We start from the raw sequence: 16,157 nt of genomic DNA, 5'->3' as shown, positions 1-16,157 counted from the left end.
ATAGAAACAAAGGAAACTTAGATAAATATACAATATTAAGAAAATATTTATTATTTATAGCAATAAAAAAATAATTTCACTGAACACTTATAATACATTTATAATACAGTTTTAATACATATTGCACAGAACTATATATAAAACATATATAATACAAGTTTTATAAATGGATAATACATTTATCACATATTTTAATAGACTTATAATACATTATGTTAGTTTCTTACTACACAAACATAATATATATTTTAAAACACTTATAATACATTTATATTGTATGCATAATTCACTTTTAATACAAGTGTAGATTTATCATAATATTATTATATATTGCTATAAATGGTAATAAATAAAAAATATCGCTAAAATCAGTAATTAATTTTTAAAAAACACTCAATCAAGTAATTTTTCCAGAAACAAATGATAATATGATGCCAAGCAGGTAATTATTTTAATTACGTCGAACTTGAAAATAAGCAGCTAAGCACATGGAATTCTTTAGAGCGAATCCGTCAAACATCATCTCCATTAATTAATGTAGTAATAAAGTGGGTAATTTTCTAAACTAATTACGTACTAGTCGCTAGGGACAATTGAGTTGCTATCTTTTCTTATTTTTTGGGGAAAGGCTTAGCCAAGGTAGGAAAATATGCATCGACATTGACATAGGCATAGGAGTGAGTGGGTGGGTATAGTTCAAGTTCCAATCTCTGCAATACTCTGTAAGGCTGGTTTCCATTGCCCCCCACCACCATGATGTCTTCCCACACTTCTCTGCCCACTACTGCTTCCATGTTGATAAGTTTCATGTTCCATCTGAAAAAAAGTGGACAAAAGATGCATGAATTTTGAGCTAAAGATACTCCTGAGTCCTGAAGAAAGTGAAAGACCAATAGTAAAAAACAATTGGATAAAAAGCCTTTCTATTTGGATGAGACTGTTCTTTCAACCCCGCTATTTACCAATGACCAATTCCTCAATAGGCTTTGAACAGAATCTCTTTCGTCACGGCTTTGTCAGGCGCCCCATTACTTTTACTTTATCAAACAAATGATCTAGTCACACAAATTTCATCACAATATTCCTTAAACCTTGAATATTACAAAGTCAAAGGATTGGAATATAATTAACTTTCATTATCTCTTTAAGCAATTAATCGTTTCGTTAAACCAGAGGTCACGCGACTAACGACAGTTTCTGATTAGGACTCTGCTTGGAGATGGCGAAAAATCAGATTCAGTCTCTCTTCGATATTTTTTAAAATCTAATATTGTACTAACAATGAATCAGCATAAATAATATTACAGTATACACTATTAACAACCACTTGATATTCTGGTAAACTCTTATTTAATTCTTTAATTTCTCTTCCAACTCCCCAAATTATTATGAAATACCCATGTGATTCCCTTTATGATCAACAGAGATAAAGCCCGCAAAATTGGGAAGTGGAATTAAAAACATATGCTATAATGATCAAGAGAGATAGTCTCATTACACACATTTTAATGGCTTCTTATAGGAGATTCCAATATACCTTTCCATAATTAACCAAGGAAAAGCACATGCCTTCCATTATTCATTTAACAAAACCAAGCAAGTAAATAAAAGAAACATAATTTTAGCCAGCCTTTCTGCTTTATAATTGTATCCGTATGCTTTTGATCTTCGCCGACCCTAATGTTGTCCCACTAATATATATGCGACAAGTTTAAGACTATATTAGTGGGACAACATTAAATTTAATATCACAAGATTCAAAGTCTCAATTTTTAAAAACTTCACGGTGCTACTTCACTTGAGCTAGCTTAATAATTGCACAGATATCTATCTGCCTAATAGATAGAATACATATTCCTTGAAAGTGCACCAATAACAACTTCAATGTGATAGTATATTCAGAAAATAATTGACTAGCAGAAAATAAAGCAAGGAACCATTTTTAGGATGGTTACCTAACAAATTATTTTCCCTGTTTATATATAGAGACAATTATTTCAGGGATATGTAAAATAATGTAGTTAGACAAATAATACTAACAACCAAATATGCCAATTATTCCTATCAAATCTCAGATAATCATTGGCCTCATAGGTGCAATTATAATCTCACTTGTCAATTGCCATACTTCATAGGTAAATAGACACACTTGAAAGCAGACCCAACATCACTATCCGAGGTACAAAAGACGTCTCTGTGTATTACGTACTCCCTCCGTCCCTTTTACTAATTTATCCTTTATCTACTCCTTTGACAGAAGAAACTTTTTGGAACTTGTTAACTTGTTTAGACTTTCAAAAAAGAAAAATTAGAGGGTAAAATTGAAAAATTTTAACTTACTTTGTCTTGATTTGGTAAATCCACAACTAATATGAGCTAATAAGCTTTATGCACTCAACTTTACGGAAGGGAAAGATGCTTTATAGTCTGTATTACGACAACTGAAGGAAGTTATCAAGATCTTACTTTGCATCACCAAATCTACATAGATCAAATACAACAGAATCCTAAATTGCAAGCCAATTTTTCACTTCAAATTTTTGAATAACAAAATCTTATAGTATCATTTAAAAATGAATGCAAAAGAAGAGAAAATCCAAACAGTAATTTAAGTCTGTATTCAGTAGGCCGTTGGGTATAATTTAAAAGGATGAAAGTGACTTAAATTAGACCTGAAAATTTAAAACACATCAAAATCAAAATGGTCCTTAAAGGAATTGTAACAATTAATTACCTTAGCTGGAATTCCATTTACCAATCTGGGCTTGTTGTGCACTGCTGAAGGATCGACGGAGATTTTCTTTGAATCGAGAACAAGGCCTCCACTTTCCCTTAGTAACTTGCCAAGTTTCACGCACTTCTTTGCAGCAAACTCTTTCAATACATCTGGAAAAAAATGATCAGATTAATGCATAATTAAAGAAATTATTGAAAGAAAAACAAACTGAGATAGTATATTATTTTTACCTTCGAAGGCGATGAGCCGATAAACTTGTCCAAGAAGCAAAGTATCGCCGGGGCGGAGAAGCTTAAGCTGTCTCACTGGCGAACCATTGTGTGTTCTCTCAGTTGGAGAAGTGATAACAAGGGCCACGTAATGGCCAGGATTCGAACTCATGACTTCATGTGCACTTATAGACCAGTAAATTCTCTCTACTTTGTTGCCTGGATGTTGAATCACCACTGTTGCTGCCTCTGCCGCTTGGCAATTCCCCATCTTAAAGTCAAATACCGCCCGGTTGATTGATAATGCAGATTGCAAACTGTTTCAAAATGCACAAAATTTATTTTCAATTTTATTTTTTTCGCGTGAAAGTTAAAGATGAATAGAAGAAGATGATTGATTACTCGAAACTGACTTGTCAAGCAATAATAAAAGAATGAAGACAGAGAGAACTCTGACAGTGTACAAACTCACCGATGCAGATTCCACACGGAAATTCAATCACCAATATGGGAAGAAAAAACAGGCACGGTTTTCAGTTTTTTTTGGAGATTATATGAGCTGAAGAGTAGGAAGAAGAAGTAGTAGTAACAGGGGAATAATGATGTAAGGAGGCGTGGCAGAAAATGAAGTAAATTTGGTGGTAAATGAAATAGGGGGGAGCGTGTGAAGAAAGCATGAAAGGGAAGAATGAGGGATTATAGCTTTAAATAGAGAGACGTAAGAGAAAAGTATACACCTGCCGAACCCCACAACCTGAGCTACATGGCCAATTGTTGTCAAACCACAAAACAGGGGTGGGGCGTAGGATATCTATTCTACTTCTTTCCTTCTTGTTACTTGGCCTTTGTTGATTTAATATATTTTTAAATCTTTTTTAATTAAAAATAATTTGATATTTTAATATTTTAATTTGACAATTATTATTTTATATAATTATTTAATATTAAAAATAATATTAAATTAAATTAAATTTACGGGATAATTTTAAAAATCTTCCTCCGCAATTATTTTTATAGCAATCACCTATCCTTTGATTTGACATATTACATTTAGCTTTCTTATTTCAAACTTTTTGTAACCAACCTAATTTAAATGATAAAATTTGCAAAACCTTTCAAAATTATCTCTTTTTGTGACTGTAATTATCAAACAGAATACTCTCCTAAATTCTCTTTGTACTTTATAATTTGTATGAAAGTATGTAACGATCTCTTCAAGTAAAAAAGAATTTGAAATGTATAAATATATTTCCGTATTTGAATTCAAAACAAAACTACTGACATTGATATTAAAACACATTAATGAATAAAGCCAGAAGAAAACAGACTGATAATTTATCGTTATGAGAATGAGGATATACAAACTTTACTACAAGCTAATAAAAATATTAAGTCATGAATGATTTTTTAGTTGTAACGATAACATAAAGGATCTCAATATTTGGCAATTCAATGACAAATATTTAGGAGGGAAAATGTATTTGAGCTATTAGATATCAAAAATAAAATGTGGGCTATTTTAGGTCGAATGTTAATCCATGTTATATTGTGACCACAAAATTTATATAAAGAAAATAATATTGTTTGTAACAAATTTTAAGGAGGTGAGAAATAAATTGAAATCACAAATAAAATATAAAAAAATATAATTTTTTTTGATAAATAATATGGGTACAAATTGGTTTGTTCCCTTGATTCTTTTCTTCGTAGTAATTCGAGTGCCGTTGGAAACGTATTTCTCGAACTAAGATGATTTGGATCTCTTAGTAATTTATTTGATCTCCGTGATTATTTTTTTTGTAGATCTTCTTAGTATTTGATTGTCAAGAAGAGTTCGACCACATTTTGATATGTTCTTTATGAATATCTCAGAGTTTATAGGATATTTGAGATGCTTCTTAAAGAAAAATATATTATCCTGCTAGGGTTCAGGATGGAGTAACTTTTAAAAATCTTAACTTAAATTGAACTCGTCTCGTAGAGTCCTACAAATTTTTGATGTCTACAAATATATTTGATCAATTATTAAATGTGGCCTTTTTTTATGCCAAATTTTAGGCCGATGGAAAAATTCCTAATTTTTCTAACAGAATTTTATTTTGTTTTTCATCTTTTGTGTGCATCTTGTTTAAAATATTTTTTTTTCATATCATATATTTTAGGGCTCTTTAAATATATTTTTTTACTATAAATTTTAGGACTCCTTAATTTTTAAAATAAATAAATAATAATTCGAGAAAAAATAGTAAATGACAAATTTATCTATTGTAAACTCTATTAATGAAGGATACAAGTTTAATCAATATTTTTAAGGACTTTCATGCTTTTAAGTTACATAAATTTTATTTAGATTCTCAAATAATTATCAAAAAACACATGATAAAAATATTTCTATTAGGCATTCTTTTTTAAAATCTTGAAAAAAATAACAGTGCACGTTCTTAGACACTCATTATGTAAACACACTAATCACTTAAAATATATGTTAGCTATACGCATTAGCCTCAATAAATTTTAAATCTTCGGGTTTATTTCAATTGGGTATAATAAAAGGAATAATTAATATATGTATATATATATATATTATGTGACTAATTTATCTACATAATGGACACTTGAAAATATGAACATAAACTTTTTTCAAAATATAAATAACAAGTGCTTAACATAAATAATTTATTACGTATTTAAATGCTCAATTAAAATATGTCATAATAATTAGAATGTCTAAATAAACTTATTGATAAGCTTAAAAAATTGTCAATGTATTCCGTCATCTTTTAAATTTATGTACACAATTTAGTTTAGCATGAAGAAGAGAAAAAATGCAAGTCTTAAATATTTATGAATTATAATTTAATTTTATAAGAATAAAATAAATATTAAAAATAAATTATTTTTAAATGTAAAAGATAATATTCTCTTAAAAACAAAATTAAAAAGGGTCGTGAATGTGCCTCAGCAACTCCGCCCATTAGCTCTACAGTTTAACTGCTACTTTTTAGTTTTTACAATACTACTACGTACTATTCATTTTTTATCTTTATTTTAATCGGGGTTAATTAAGGAGCTGTTTAGCCATAAAAATATTCGTTTTTTTAAGGCCAGGAAAATTCTACATTTGACTTGAACTAGTATTTTAAATTTATAAAATAACTAACATGATTTTCAATTCATTTTTTTATTTATGAATATTTGTATTAGTACAAACATTATTTTAAATATTCTTTGCAAAAAATATAATCAAACACAACTTTATATTACATTCCAACTCCATAAATTCTAAAGTGAAAAATATTTGGAATCTATTGTCAAATGCCTACAAAGCTAGCGTTTGTTTTTGGTGAAGTTTAACATGTGTTTGATTATAGTTTTTGAAAAATATATTTCACTCTTTCTAAAAAAAACATTAAACATGATTTATATTGATAAATTCTAAACACTATTAAAAATATCAATAAATTAGAAACATACTTAACTTTTTATAACGAAGTAGATAATACATTATCCCAAAATCCTAATACGATATTTTAATGAAATTACTAATAATATAATTATCAACTATTATAATTTATCAAATTATAATTAATTACGAAAGTTTATTTTACATGGACTTATAAAAAACAATACCATTCTTTTTGGAATAAAGAAGGTAACATATTAGCGGCCTTATCGTGTGTTGGGTCGTGTAGGACTTCATATTAATGTGGATTTATTAGTCAATACAGTAGATACTAATTAAACTGCTGGACAATATCCTTCATCTGATAGGGAACCAATAGAAATTTCGACGCCCTTCTTTCTTGTTACTCCTCCTTCTCTGTTAAGGTTAGTAAATTAAAAATTATAAAGATGAAAATAATAATAGAAAAAGAAGTATCTGAGTCCACAGAATTTACTGTGTGTCCTTAAGGAATTTAATCCCCTCACTGTATCCGAGGTTTTGGATTATTTTCTCCCAAGATAAAACGGATAAACTATCAAAGAAGTAGCGGTACCTCAAACTTCAATAATTTCAGCGAACTCAAAAATCAGTAACAAAATCACACAAAGACTCAACTTTGTTTGTAAGAAAATATATGCAGAAGAGGGAGAAATTCAATGTTTAAAAATGAGAGGAAAATCTTTTATGTATAGACAACAAAGGATAGTGTGAACAAATGCTTATTGTGGCTAATCGGAAAAGTCACAATCGTTCACAAAAGTCCCAACATTTCAGAAAAGTCGCAACTCTTTAAAAAAAATCATAATTTTTTTTTTAAAAAAATTAAAACCTTTCGGAATGATCACAACTTTTCGAAAAATTACAACCTTTCGGAACAATCACAACCCTTTGAAAAAGGCACAATCTTTTGTAAATGTCACAACTTTTCTTTTTTCATTCACACCTTTAAAATCCAACACTTCTTATCATCAAGTGTTTAAACGTTTCTTTCTAAATAAGAAACAGAACGTGCCATCACCTACGGCCTTTTCCTCCGCTGAGGACTTCCACGGAATGAAAACGGAATTCAATCAAATGGGTGCTCCAGTAAGGGAATTTTATTTGCTCCAAGTTCGTTAACCAACATTTATAATTTGTCGTATTTAATAGCAAGATAATGTACATGTGTAACAAGTGTGATGAATTAAAGGGTCTATATAATTTGTTTGGTTTTTTTGTGAAAATGAGGGGCGTTAGTGCAAATAGTTAGTTAGTTGGTGACCATACCATTCTCTTAATTTGGTATCACAAAAGATAAAGAGTAGAAAAATGTAAGTAGAAGAAGAAGATATAGCAGACTCCTAAGAGTCAAAAGGTTCCACTATAGAGGAAAATATAGAACCAAAAAATTAATTAGTGCATACTTGTGAGTTAACGTGGCGGCTCTTCAACTGTTACTCTCCAACGATTTCATGCCAAGAAATACAAGTAATAAAATAAAGAATCTTTTTCTTCCAAAGTGCTAAAACACACCATTTACTAATTCATGTTATTTACCACAAGTTGTTGTTAATTGTTGGCATGATAGCTAACTTTTCTGTGGTCAATAAGTAATTAACAATTAATATACTTTTCTTGTACTCCAGACCTTTTACTTCTTTTGTTTTTAAAATCTCAAGTGCAGATTAATTAAATTAGTAGTGCTTGTGCCTGTTTTGCGAAAGTAAAATAATGTCATTATATATGTCAAAACATCTCTTTCGACGTGATGGGTGAATGTGGGCATACGACATGGTAGATATTGAAAGCAGCTAGTCCCAGGGGCGGAGCCATGTGGAAGTAAGGATTCTATGATACAAAATTACATCATATAAATTATGTTTTTTTCCTATAAATATAGTAAATGTTAAATTCTCTTAATTTTTTGTGTGTGTTTATTTCTTTATATATTAAACCTCCTTTAATGCAAAATTCTGATTCCACACGGGTATTGGGCTAGCCCACGAACAAAGAGTTGCGTAGTCAAACCAACCTCAAATTGCAATTAGCTAGTGTCCCTATTCTTAGGTCTGGATGTAAGCACTTCCGTATAGTGGTCAGGTCAAAAGAATTGGCCAAATTAATTACCAGATTTAATGTGACCCCCCAACTTACATGTGCATATTAACTCGTGATTCTTCAAGTCACACCACCACGTTCAGGCATCATCTGGCACTTCATGCTCTCATAATTGTACTCTGAGTGAGCAACGTACATGAACATCATGTCTTCCCTCCACAAAACTATTGAGAAAGGGCAGCTTTATGGTAGCAATAACGTACCGTCCATACTACCTCTGTTTCTTTTTGCAGATTTTAACACACAAAATTGAAGTGCATGAATTATACGTAAATCTAATTCACATAATTAAGGGACCATTTATGAACTATGACAAAAAAAAGACCTTTCATTAACCAACCATTTTCGAAAAGGTCCCATTAAAATCCTTGTTGTTTGTTGGGCTTTTCTTTTCAATGAATTAATGCTTAGGTGTATATAACATGGTTTGTAGAATACAAGTTTCACGAGTGGTACCGTATCAAACACTGAAACAATTTAAGAATGGCAATAATGTTTATCGAAAAAATGGTACAGTTTAATTTGTATGAAGTTAATTAAGGACATGCATCCTAGCTTAACTCGTTAGATTTGATTATTAGCAGTTGAATGTTGTGGTAATAGTAAGTGAAAATGATATAATGTTAACAAAGTAAACAAGAAAAGAGGTCGTATGAACAAAATCAAGTCCTCAATCACCACTACAACTGCAACTGCAAGCATGAAAAATCTGAAGAACATAGTTAATAGCGATTGAATAACACAAGCTTGAAATGATGCGTATTATTATAAGAAAATTTTATGATACGTATTATTTCTAAATGTGTAATCTATTTAAAATGATCGTTAACTGATATTCTAATGTACTTCAAAATTTGAATACATTAACAATCTTGTTGTATAAACCCCACTCTATTTTGTTTTACAAAGCATTATGTCGTGACTCACGACTTTGACTAGCACATTATACGACACTTGACAGTTTGCTGACGATTTTACATGTACACTCAAGATAATTACTAAATAAGAAAGATGAGAAATTTGTCAAAAGAAAGCTTATATATTATTCAAGACTTCAATGATTTACTTATAATCCATAACCATACTATTTGCCTAGAAATTATTGCGTAAATATTAATTGATATCCAAGTCTTTCAATATTTACAAGTAAGTCCGCTCGATCTCTATAATTCTTTGTGTCCCTAGAATCTTCCAAGACATTTTAATTGATTTTTCTACCAAATTCATAAATATCTCGATTTTTTCCCCAAAACAAAATAACTTTCCATGGCTCTAGAATATTTCACCAAGAGCTAAGTCTTCTTTTTATGTAAGCCTCTTACATTGGCAAAATATTGCCAAATAGTGCCTGGCATGATACGTGGTTGTTCGTGACAATTAGGTCCAAAAGAATCATAAATCATCTGGGTTTGGAATATGCCAAGTTCCACTGACCCATGGGCCATGATAATATCTTCTTTTTTTGGTCTTAGACTTTGCATATTTAACCACAATACATGCAACAATTTCATTCCCGTCAAAAACAAAAGTTAAAAGAATCATTATAATAGTATTTCAAGAATGAAACAGTTTTACATCTATAATTTTTAAAAGTTTCATGAATTATTTTACTAAAAACACTTTGATTCATCCTATTAATTATCTAGGTTATATTTATATAAAGTTCATTTTCATAAATTTAATAATGAGAGATATCCAAATTTATTCTAAAAAATTAAATGTGTTGTCTTAATTCCTTAAATAGTTTTATTTTATTCAGGTAAGCGGAGTAAATTATAAGAAAAAAGTCAAAGAGAAAACACGTGTGGACGTAGTGGAAGTAAAAGGCGCTTGACAAGTGGCATGGAGTAAAATATTTATAAAATAAGTCATGTTTTCATATTTGAAATTATTTAAATTTAACTTTTCTACTTAATAAATAACATGCTCTTATAATTTTAAAAATTCCATCATACCCTTAATATTACAAGTTCTAATAATATTTTAAGTACGTGAAATTATTTTTATTTCTTAAATTACATATCCAGATAAATCGCTCTCTAGGAAAGGAAAAAAAAGATTTATGACCTTTCGTTACCGTAATCAAATTATATTACTTAACTTTTTATAGGATTAATTAAATACTTAAATAACATGTGAATATGCTAATTTTTTAAAATTAAATAATAAAAAATTGTGTAGAACATACAATATGCCATGCAATTTGTAAGCACCAAGGACAAATAAATTTGGTAATTATATGTTTGACAAATCTGGCGTTGGCAGCAATCGTGCCAAAACCATAATATCAGCATCTCCGCAGCATGTCATCAGCTAAAGAGCCACAACATAATTCTATGTATTTTCATCGGGGAAATCTAAAAATTATAATATTTATGTAGACTTTATTTTTTAAAAGATTCGATAGATGCTAGTGACAACAATTTCATTAATGAAAATTTCAATTGATTACTATCTAAATTTTTTCAATTTCATATTTACCTTTTCCTAGCTCTATAAAATTAAAAAAGATATTTTTTAAAAATAGAATAAAAGGATCTAATGAGTCCTTTTCTCAATTTACTCTCCCTCTCTTTTGCGTCTTGTATTAAAAGTATGTTGCATCGACCACGTCGAGGTTTTCTTGTGAAATTGAATTCCACCTAAATTTGTTTACATCCCTTCATTCCTAGAGGAGCTTTTCTTCTCCTTCTTCTCCATTTCAAGAATCCCATCCCCTAATTTCCTCCAAAGATTAAGGGTTAGGATTCTACGATCAAGAATCCCATCCCTGTTGGGTTCTTCCTCACGTTCTTGAATGGTAATCTTGTATTTGTTTTAGGACTTGGATCTGTTGGTTTCTTCTGCTTAGACAGCGTTTTGTGTGTTGTCTTTCTTAACAAATTGAGTGTGAAGATGGGTAAAGGCAAAGAGAAATTGACTGATGATGAGTCAAGGGAGGATAATCAATTATTGTCTCCTTCGAAGGAAGGCAAAGGGAATAGATTGTGGAAGAAAGTGAAGTACCAGCTTGTGGAGTATCATTCGTTGCCTGGGTATTTGAAAGACAACGAATACATTCTGGGTCATTACCGGGCCGAATGGCCATTGAAGCAGGCATTGCTCAGCATCTTCACAATTCACAATGAGACCCTCAATGTTTGGACGTAAGAATTCCCATTCTTCACTTTTAACAATCATACTATTATTCTGCTTTCATTTTTTACAGGGTAAAGTTCAACTTGAGTCTTTTCTTCCTGTTGCATTCTTTGTTTAATTGATTTGATTTTATGACTATTTCCCTTATGTTTGGTGCTATAGATTAGAAAGGATTGCATGCTCTGCGATAAGTTTTATGAATAGAGGTCTTGACTTTTGGACACAAAATTGTTCAACTTCATTGTTGAGGGCAGTATAAGCCACTCTGCAATCTTAAGCGACTTTGAGTTTTGTTGAAAAGAGGTCAATCAGTCATTTAGCTTCTGTTCTAAGATGAGGATCTATACTGGCTGAAAATGTAGCATTTTTTTTTCTTTGTTTGAAAGGGTTATTGGATCAATTGTTATGCTTAATAGAAATTTGATGCTAATTACATGAAGTGTTTCCTGAACGATCTGACCAAGGATAAGAATGCTACTTCAGTCATTTATTCTGGATCATTGTGTAGTAATAGTTAGCAACAATTCCAAAACTGATCTACGCCAATGCCACAAAGTTAAGAAAAGACTCTAATTCATATTCAAAGAGTAAACTATGCATTCAATGTTTGTGCCTTATAAGGAGTTTAGGTACAAGGGTAAAATCTTGGTTTTACTCTTTGAATTTCCTTACTAAACCTTTACTGAAGCGGCAACTGCTGTCGTAGCATGTGAACAAATATTCTACCTTCAGTTCTTATTTCATGTTATTGCTGGTTCCTTTATGTTGTTGGTTTGCTAAATGTTCTGTCTATAGTCTATACTATCCTGATCCCAACATACTAATTGGAAAAAAAGAAGCTATAAAAGATTACTGAACAGTATCTTGATTTTTCTACTTGTTATAGGCATTTGATAGGGTTCTTCCTCTTCCTTGCGCTGACCATTTATACTGCAACCCAAGTTCCCAAGGTTGTAGATCTAATGTCCTTACAGAATCTGCCTGATGTGCTGAGGAAGGCTGATTTGCACAAATTACAAGCAGAACTTTTGACTTGTCTTCCTTCTTTGCCGCATATGCCTGATTTGCACAAACTTCGAGATGGTTTGCTACGCTCCCCCTCTAATTGGCATATTATGGACCTCCTGACGAACTGTCTGCCGGAGCGATTTTCCCACAGCAACCATACAGATGTCTGCTTACTGGTAAGAATGCCTTATTCAACTACTGGTTTATATCTTCCTGCTGCGCATGTATGAAATCACCATAATTATTCAGATACATTGTATTGCTTGTTTAGTTTGATTTCATCTTATTGATTCTGACTGGTACTATTCAATCTGTAATAAAAGCCATCAAGATGAATTTGCTTGGCCAGGAATTCACAAATCTATAATGGGGTCTGTATCTCATGGACCTGTCACGTATCCTTAGAAAAAGAAAGAAAAAAAGGACATGGACCTGTTAGAAAGTTGGAGTTATTACTGATGCTTAAATATAAGAATTCTTCCAAATGAAATTACTGCTTTTAATACTTCAGTCCTGAAAAATGTAATCTACCAAGTTGTCCTTGCTCAGATAGTTATCGATAAGATTGTCTTTAATTTGAGGTTTACTTTTACTCATTCTAGGCCGTGTTTATGGTATTTAATTTTTTTTGATTTTTTTGATTTTTTCTTATGGGGCTGGGCTGGGTTGCTACCTGCCTACCCCCACTCATTTTTCATAATACAGGAAGGTAAATCAATTCATCAAAACTGAAAACATAGTAATGTAGTAATTCTTTTATTACTAAAGCTGACATAATTAAGTAGTAATAATGTTATGTCTAATGTGGATCTCTCCACAAAGCCATCGCATATCAACTAGCTACTCTAAGGCTTCTTCTCGCAGTCCGTCCCTTCAGTAACTTGGACCCGCCCTATTCTGATAGATTCAGCCAAACAACCTTAGAAGTGCTTACAACAACTTCTTACCCAGTGAAATCCCACCAACCTTAGAAGTGCTTGCATATGAAAAATTGAGTGAAGGATGGTAGTTTGATAAATCTGAAAACAGGAGTTAACAAATTATTTCTGGTTATTTATGCCTTTTCAAGTGATGCTCCATACTAAGCTTCTATGCATGAGAGCTGAGTTCTATTTACGGTTGCTTCTAACCCTTAGGAGAAGTAACCGATTTTGAAATAATCAATGATAAATTACTTGGATTTCAAGAATGGCAGGAGCAGTCAATGGTCTAGTCAAGTTTTGATATTGATATTGATATTTCACTATTGTTCAATTTTCGCAGCGGAGTGTAAAGGAAGATGTGGCAAATATATTAGCACCATTGCTGTTGAGACCAATAACGCGCTGGCCATTCTATGCCTTCCTTGGTGGGGCGATGTTTTGCTTGTTAGCTAGCAGCACATGTCATTTACTTTCTTGCCATTCAGAGCGTTTATCATACATCATGCTGAGGCTCGACTATGCTGGTATCGCTGCCCTGATATCAACTTCATTTTATCCTCCCGTATATTATTCCTTCATGTGTTACCCCTTCTTTTGCAATCTGTACCTGGGATTTATTACACTCCTGGGAATTGGCACAATCTTGGGTTCCCTACTTCCTGTGTTCCAGACCCCAGAATATCGAGTTATTCGGGCATCTCTATTCTTTGGAATGGGCCTGTCAGGTGCAGTACCTATCCTGCACAAGCTGGTGTTGTTTTGGCACCAACCTGAGGCGCTTCATACGACTGGATATGAACTTTTGATGGGCATATTTTATGGCATTGGAGCACTGGTATATGCTATGAGAGTTCCGGAAAGATGGATGCCCGGGAAGTTTGACATTGCTGGCCACAGCCACCAACTATTTCATGTACTCGTGGTGGCCGGGGCTTATACTCATTACCACGCTGGATTGGTTTATCTGAGGTGGCGGGATCTGCAAGGGTGCTAATAGCCACTCAAGAACTGACTAGTCAGTGAGAATCCTTAGTTCAATTGTAGGTAAATGTAGAGAAGATGTGTTGTTCCTTTGTTGTTGTTTGCCCATCTTCGTTAATAAATGTAAGATTTATCCTCTAGTATATGATGAGCCTCAATATGTAATAACGTATTATGTTTGGTACGATCTGTATTCAAGTATCTTAGAGAATCATTTCGTGGAGTAAAATTAGATGTACTTGGACCATAAAAAAAGTATTTGTGTTGCGTCTTCTACCTACCTATATTAGCAAAATTGATCTCAAGATGATTATTGATCTGCTCTCGTTGAGAGTCGAACTCAAGACCTCCCGCTTACTAAACGGGTGCTCTAACCAACTGAGCTACGAGAGCTTGATGTCTTGGTTTCATTAGTTACTCATGTTCTCAAGACTAGTTTCTCTTTTCTTTTGGGAGTGCCTGAAGAGACCTGCTTACTGGAAGGTACCATTCACAAAGAATGGTTCTATGCCAAGAAATATCTTAACTGAAAATCACAAAGAAACGGGAGATTTGATTTTGTATTTTTTTTATAAACTTTTAATTTTATGTCTTTTTTTATTTTTTTACCAGAGATATTTATTTATAGATATAAAAGATCTAAAAATATCATATATTATTTTCAATTTGATTATTTTTATGAAAGAAAAAATCTTGTTCTTTTGTTTTGTCTAACTAGAACGGTCAGGTGGGACACAATGCACTAGGGCTGTTCACAGTTTTGGTTAAAACCAAAACCAAACCGAAAATTTAACCAAACCGAATAAAAAAACCGACATTTGGTTTGGTTTGGTTTGGTTTGGTTTTAAATTTGAATAACCGATAATATTTGGTTTGGTTATGGTTATAGGAAAAAATAACCGAATAAATAATCGAACCAAACCGATAATTATATACATAAAATTTATAATTATTTATATGTATAATATTAGTTTTTCATAAATAATTAAAGATATTTTATTCCTTTTAATTATTAATTTAATATTAATCTACTTATTTTTAAGGCCCAACAATCCAAGCCCAACTCTCAAACCCAATTATAAATTTTAATAAATACTAAACAACAGTCCAAGTCCAACAATCCAAGTCCATTGGCCCAACTCTCAAGCCCAATTCTAAATCCTCAATTCTAAATCCTCAATTCTAAATCCTAAATTCCTAATAAGCACTAAGCACTTAAGCAGCAGATAGCAACATAAGGTAAAAGTTAAAACTTTAAAATCCTAGTATCTGTTTTCCTTTTACATTTCTGTTCCTCTCACGTTGGTTTCTCACAAAATCACAAACTCACAGTCATAAACTAACAGTGAAGGCTCAAGAGCAAGCTTAACTCCTCAACCCCCAGTATAAGATTGTCAAATTTTGAGAAGGTTTGTAAGAAATTTTTCAAATTTTAAATTGATTTTAAGTTGTTTTCTTTTTTGTTTCGAATGTTTAAGTTGTTTCCTTTTATGTTTCGAACCTCTGTAGGCCGTGAGGAAAAAAGAGCTTCGTAAGAATTTGAAGAATGTAGAGAGAGAATATTTGAATTGTCTCGGCTAGTCATAAACCGAATAACCAAACCAAACCGAACCAAACCG

General features: G+C 31.7%; 2 protein-coding genes and 1 non-coding gene across 3 annotated transcripts; 1 reads left to right on the top strand and 2 right to left on the bottom strand.

Moving 5' to 3' along the window:
- Nucleotides 1–427: 427 nt before the first annotated feature.
- LOC129873569 (uncharacterized) lies at nucleotides 428–3,707 on the bottom strand. Its single transcript, XM_055948687.1, has 4 exons — nucleotides 3,419–3,707; nucleotides 2,968–3,263; nucleotides 2,735–2,886; nucleotides 428–816 (listed from the first exon to the last, which is right to left on the bottom strand). The coding sequence occupies exons 2-4, from the start codon at nucleotides 3,215–3,217 to the stop codon at nucleotides 697–699; spliced, it is 522 nt and encodes a 173-aa protein (XP_055804662.1). The 5' UTR covers nucleotides 3,218–3,263; nucleotides 3,419–3,707; the 3' UTR covers nucleotides 428–696.
- Nucleotides 3,708–11,036: 7,329 nt separating this feature from the next.
- Nucleotides 11,037–14,809, top strand: LOC129874774 (heptahelical transmembrane protein 4-like). Its single transcript, XM_055950127.1, has 3 exons — nucleotides 11,037–11,634; nucleotides 12,513–12,810; nucleotides 13,898–14,809. The coding sequence occupies exons 1-3, from the start codon at nucleotides 11,384–11,386 to the stop codon at nucleotides 14,549–14,551; spliced, it is 1,203 nt and encodes a 400-aa protein (XP_055806102.1). The 5' UTR covers nucleotides 11,037–11,383; the 3' UTR covers nucleotides 14,552–14,809.
- Nucleotides 14,810–14,857: 48 nt separating this feature from the next.
- Nucleotides 14,858–14,931, bottom strand: TRNAT-AGU (transfer RNA threonine (anticodon AGU)). The gene has a single exon. It is a non-coding gene; the product is annotated as a tRNA-Thr (tRNA).
- Between the last annotated feature and the right edge of the window lie 1,226 nt (nucleotides 14,932–16,157).

This window comes from Solanum dulcamara, chromosome 11 (genome assembly GCF_947179165.1).
Source record: "Solanum dulcamara chromosome 11, daSolDulc1.2, whole genome shotgun sequence".
In the NCBI taxonomy this organism is placed as follows: Eukaryota; Viridiplantae; Streptophyta; class Magnoliopsida; order Solanales; family Solanaceae; genus Solanum; species Solanum dulcamara.
The sequence above is the reverse complement of the archived record's forward strand: the minus strand, read 5'-3'. Positions and strand labels throughout refer to the sequence as shown.

Bases quoted from the DNA above. Each gene is read 5' to 3' on its own strand.
- LOC129873569 (XM_055948687.1), bottom strand. From the start codon at position 3,217: ATGGGGAATTGCCAAGCGGCAGAGGCAGCAACAGTGGTGATTCAACAT. The intron at 2,887-2,967 runs GTAAAAATAATA...ATTTTTTTCCAG, and splicing joins TCGGCTCATCGCCTTCGAAG to ATGTATTGAAAGAGTTTGCT. The intron at 817-2,734 runs GTAATTAATTGT...ACTTTTTTTCAG, and splicing joins TAAATGGAATTCCAGCTAAG to ATGGAACATGAAACTTATCA.
- LOC129874774 (XM_055950127.1), top strand. From the start codon at position 11,384: ATGGGTAAAGGCAAAGAGAAATTGACTGATGATGAGTCAAGGGAGGAT. The intron at 11,635-12,512 runs GTAAGAATTCCC...TACTTGTTATAG, and splicing joins GAGACCCTCAATGTTTGGAC to GCATTTGATAGGGTTCTTCC. The intron at 12,811-13,897 runs GTAAGAATGCCT...CAATTTTCGCAG, and splicing joins ATACAGATGTCTGCTTACTG to CGGAGTGTAAAGGAAGATGT.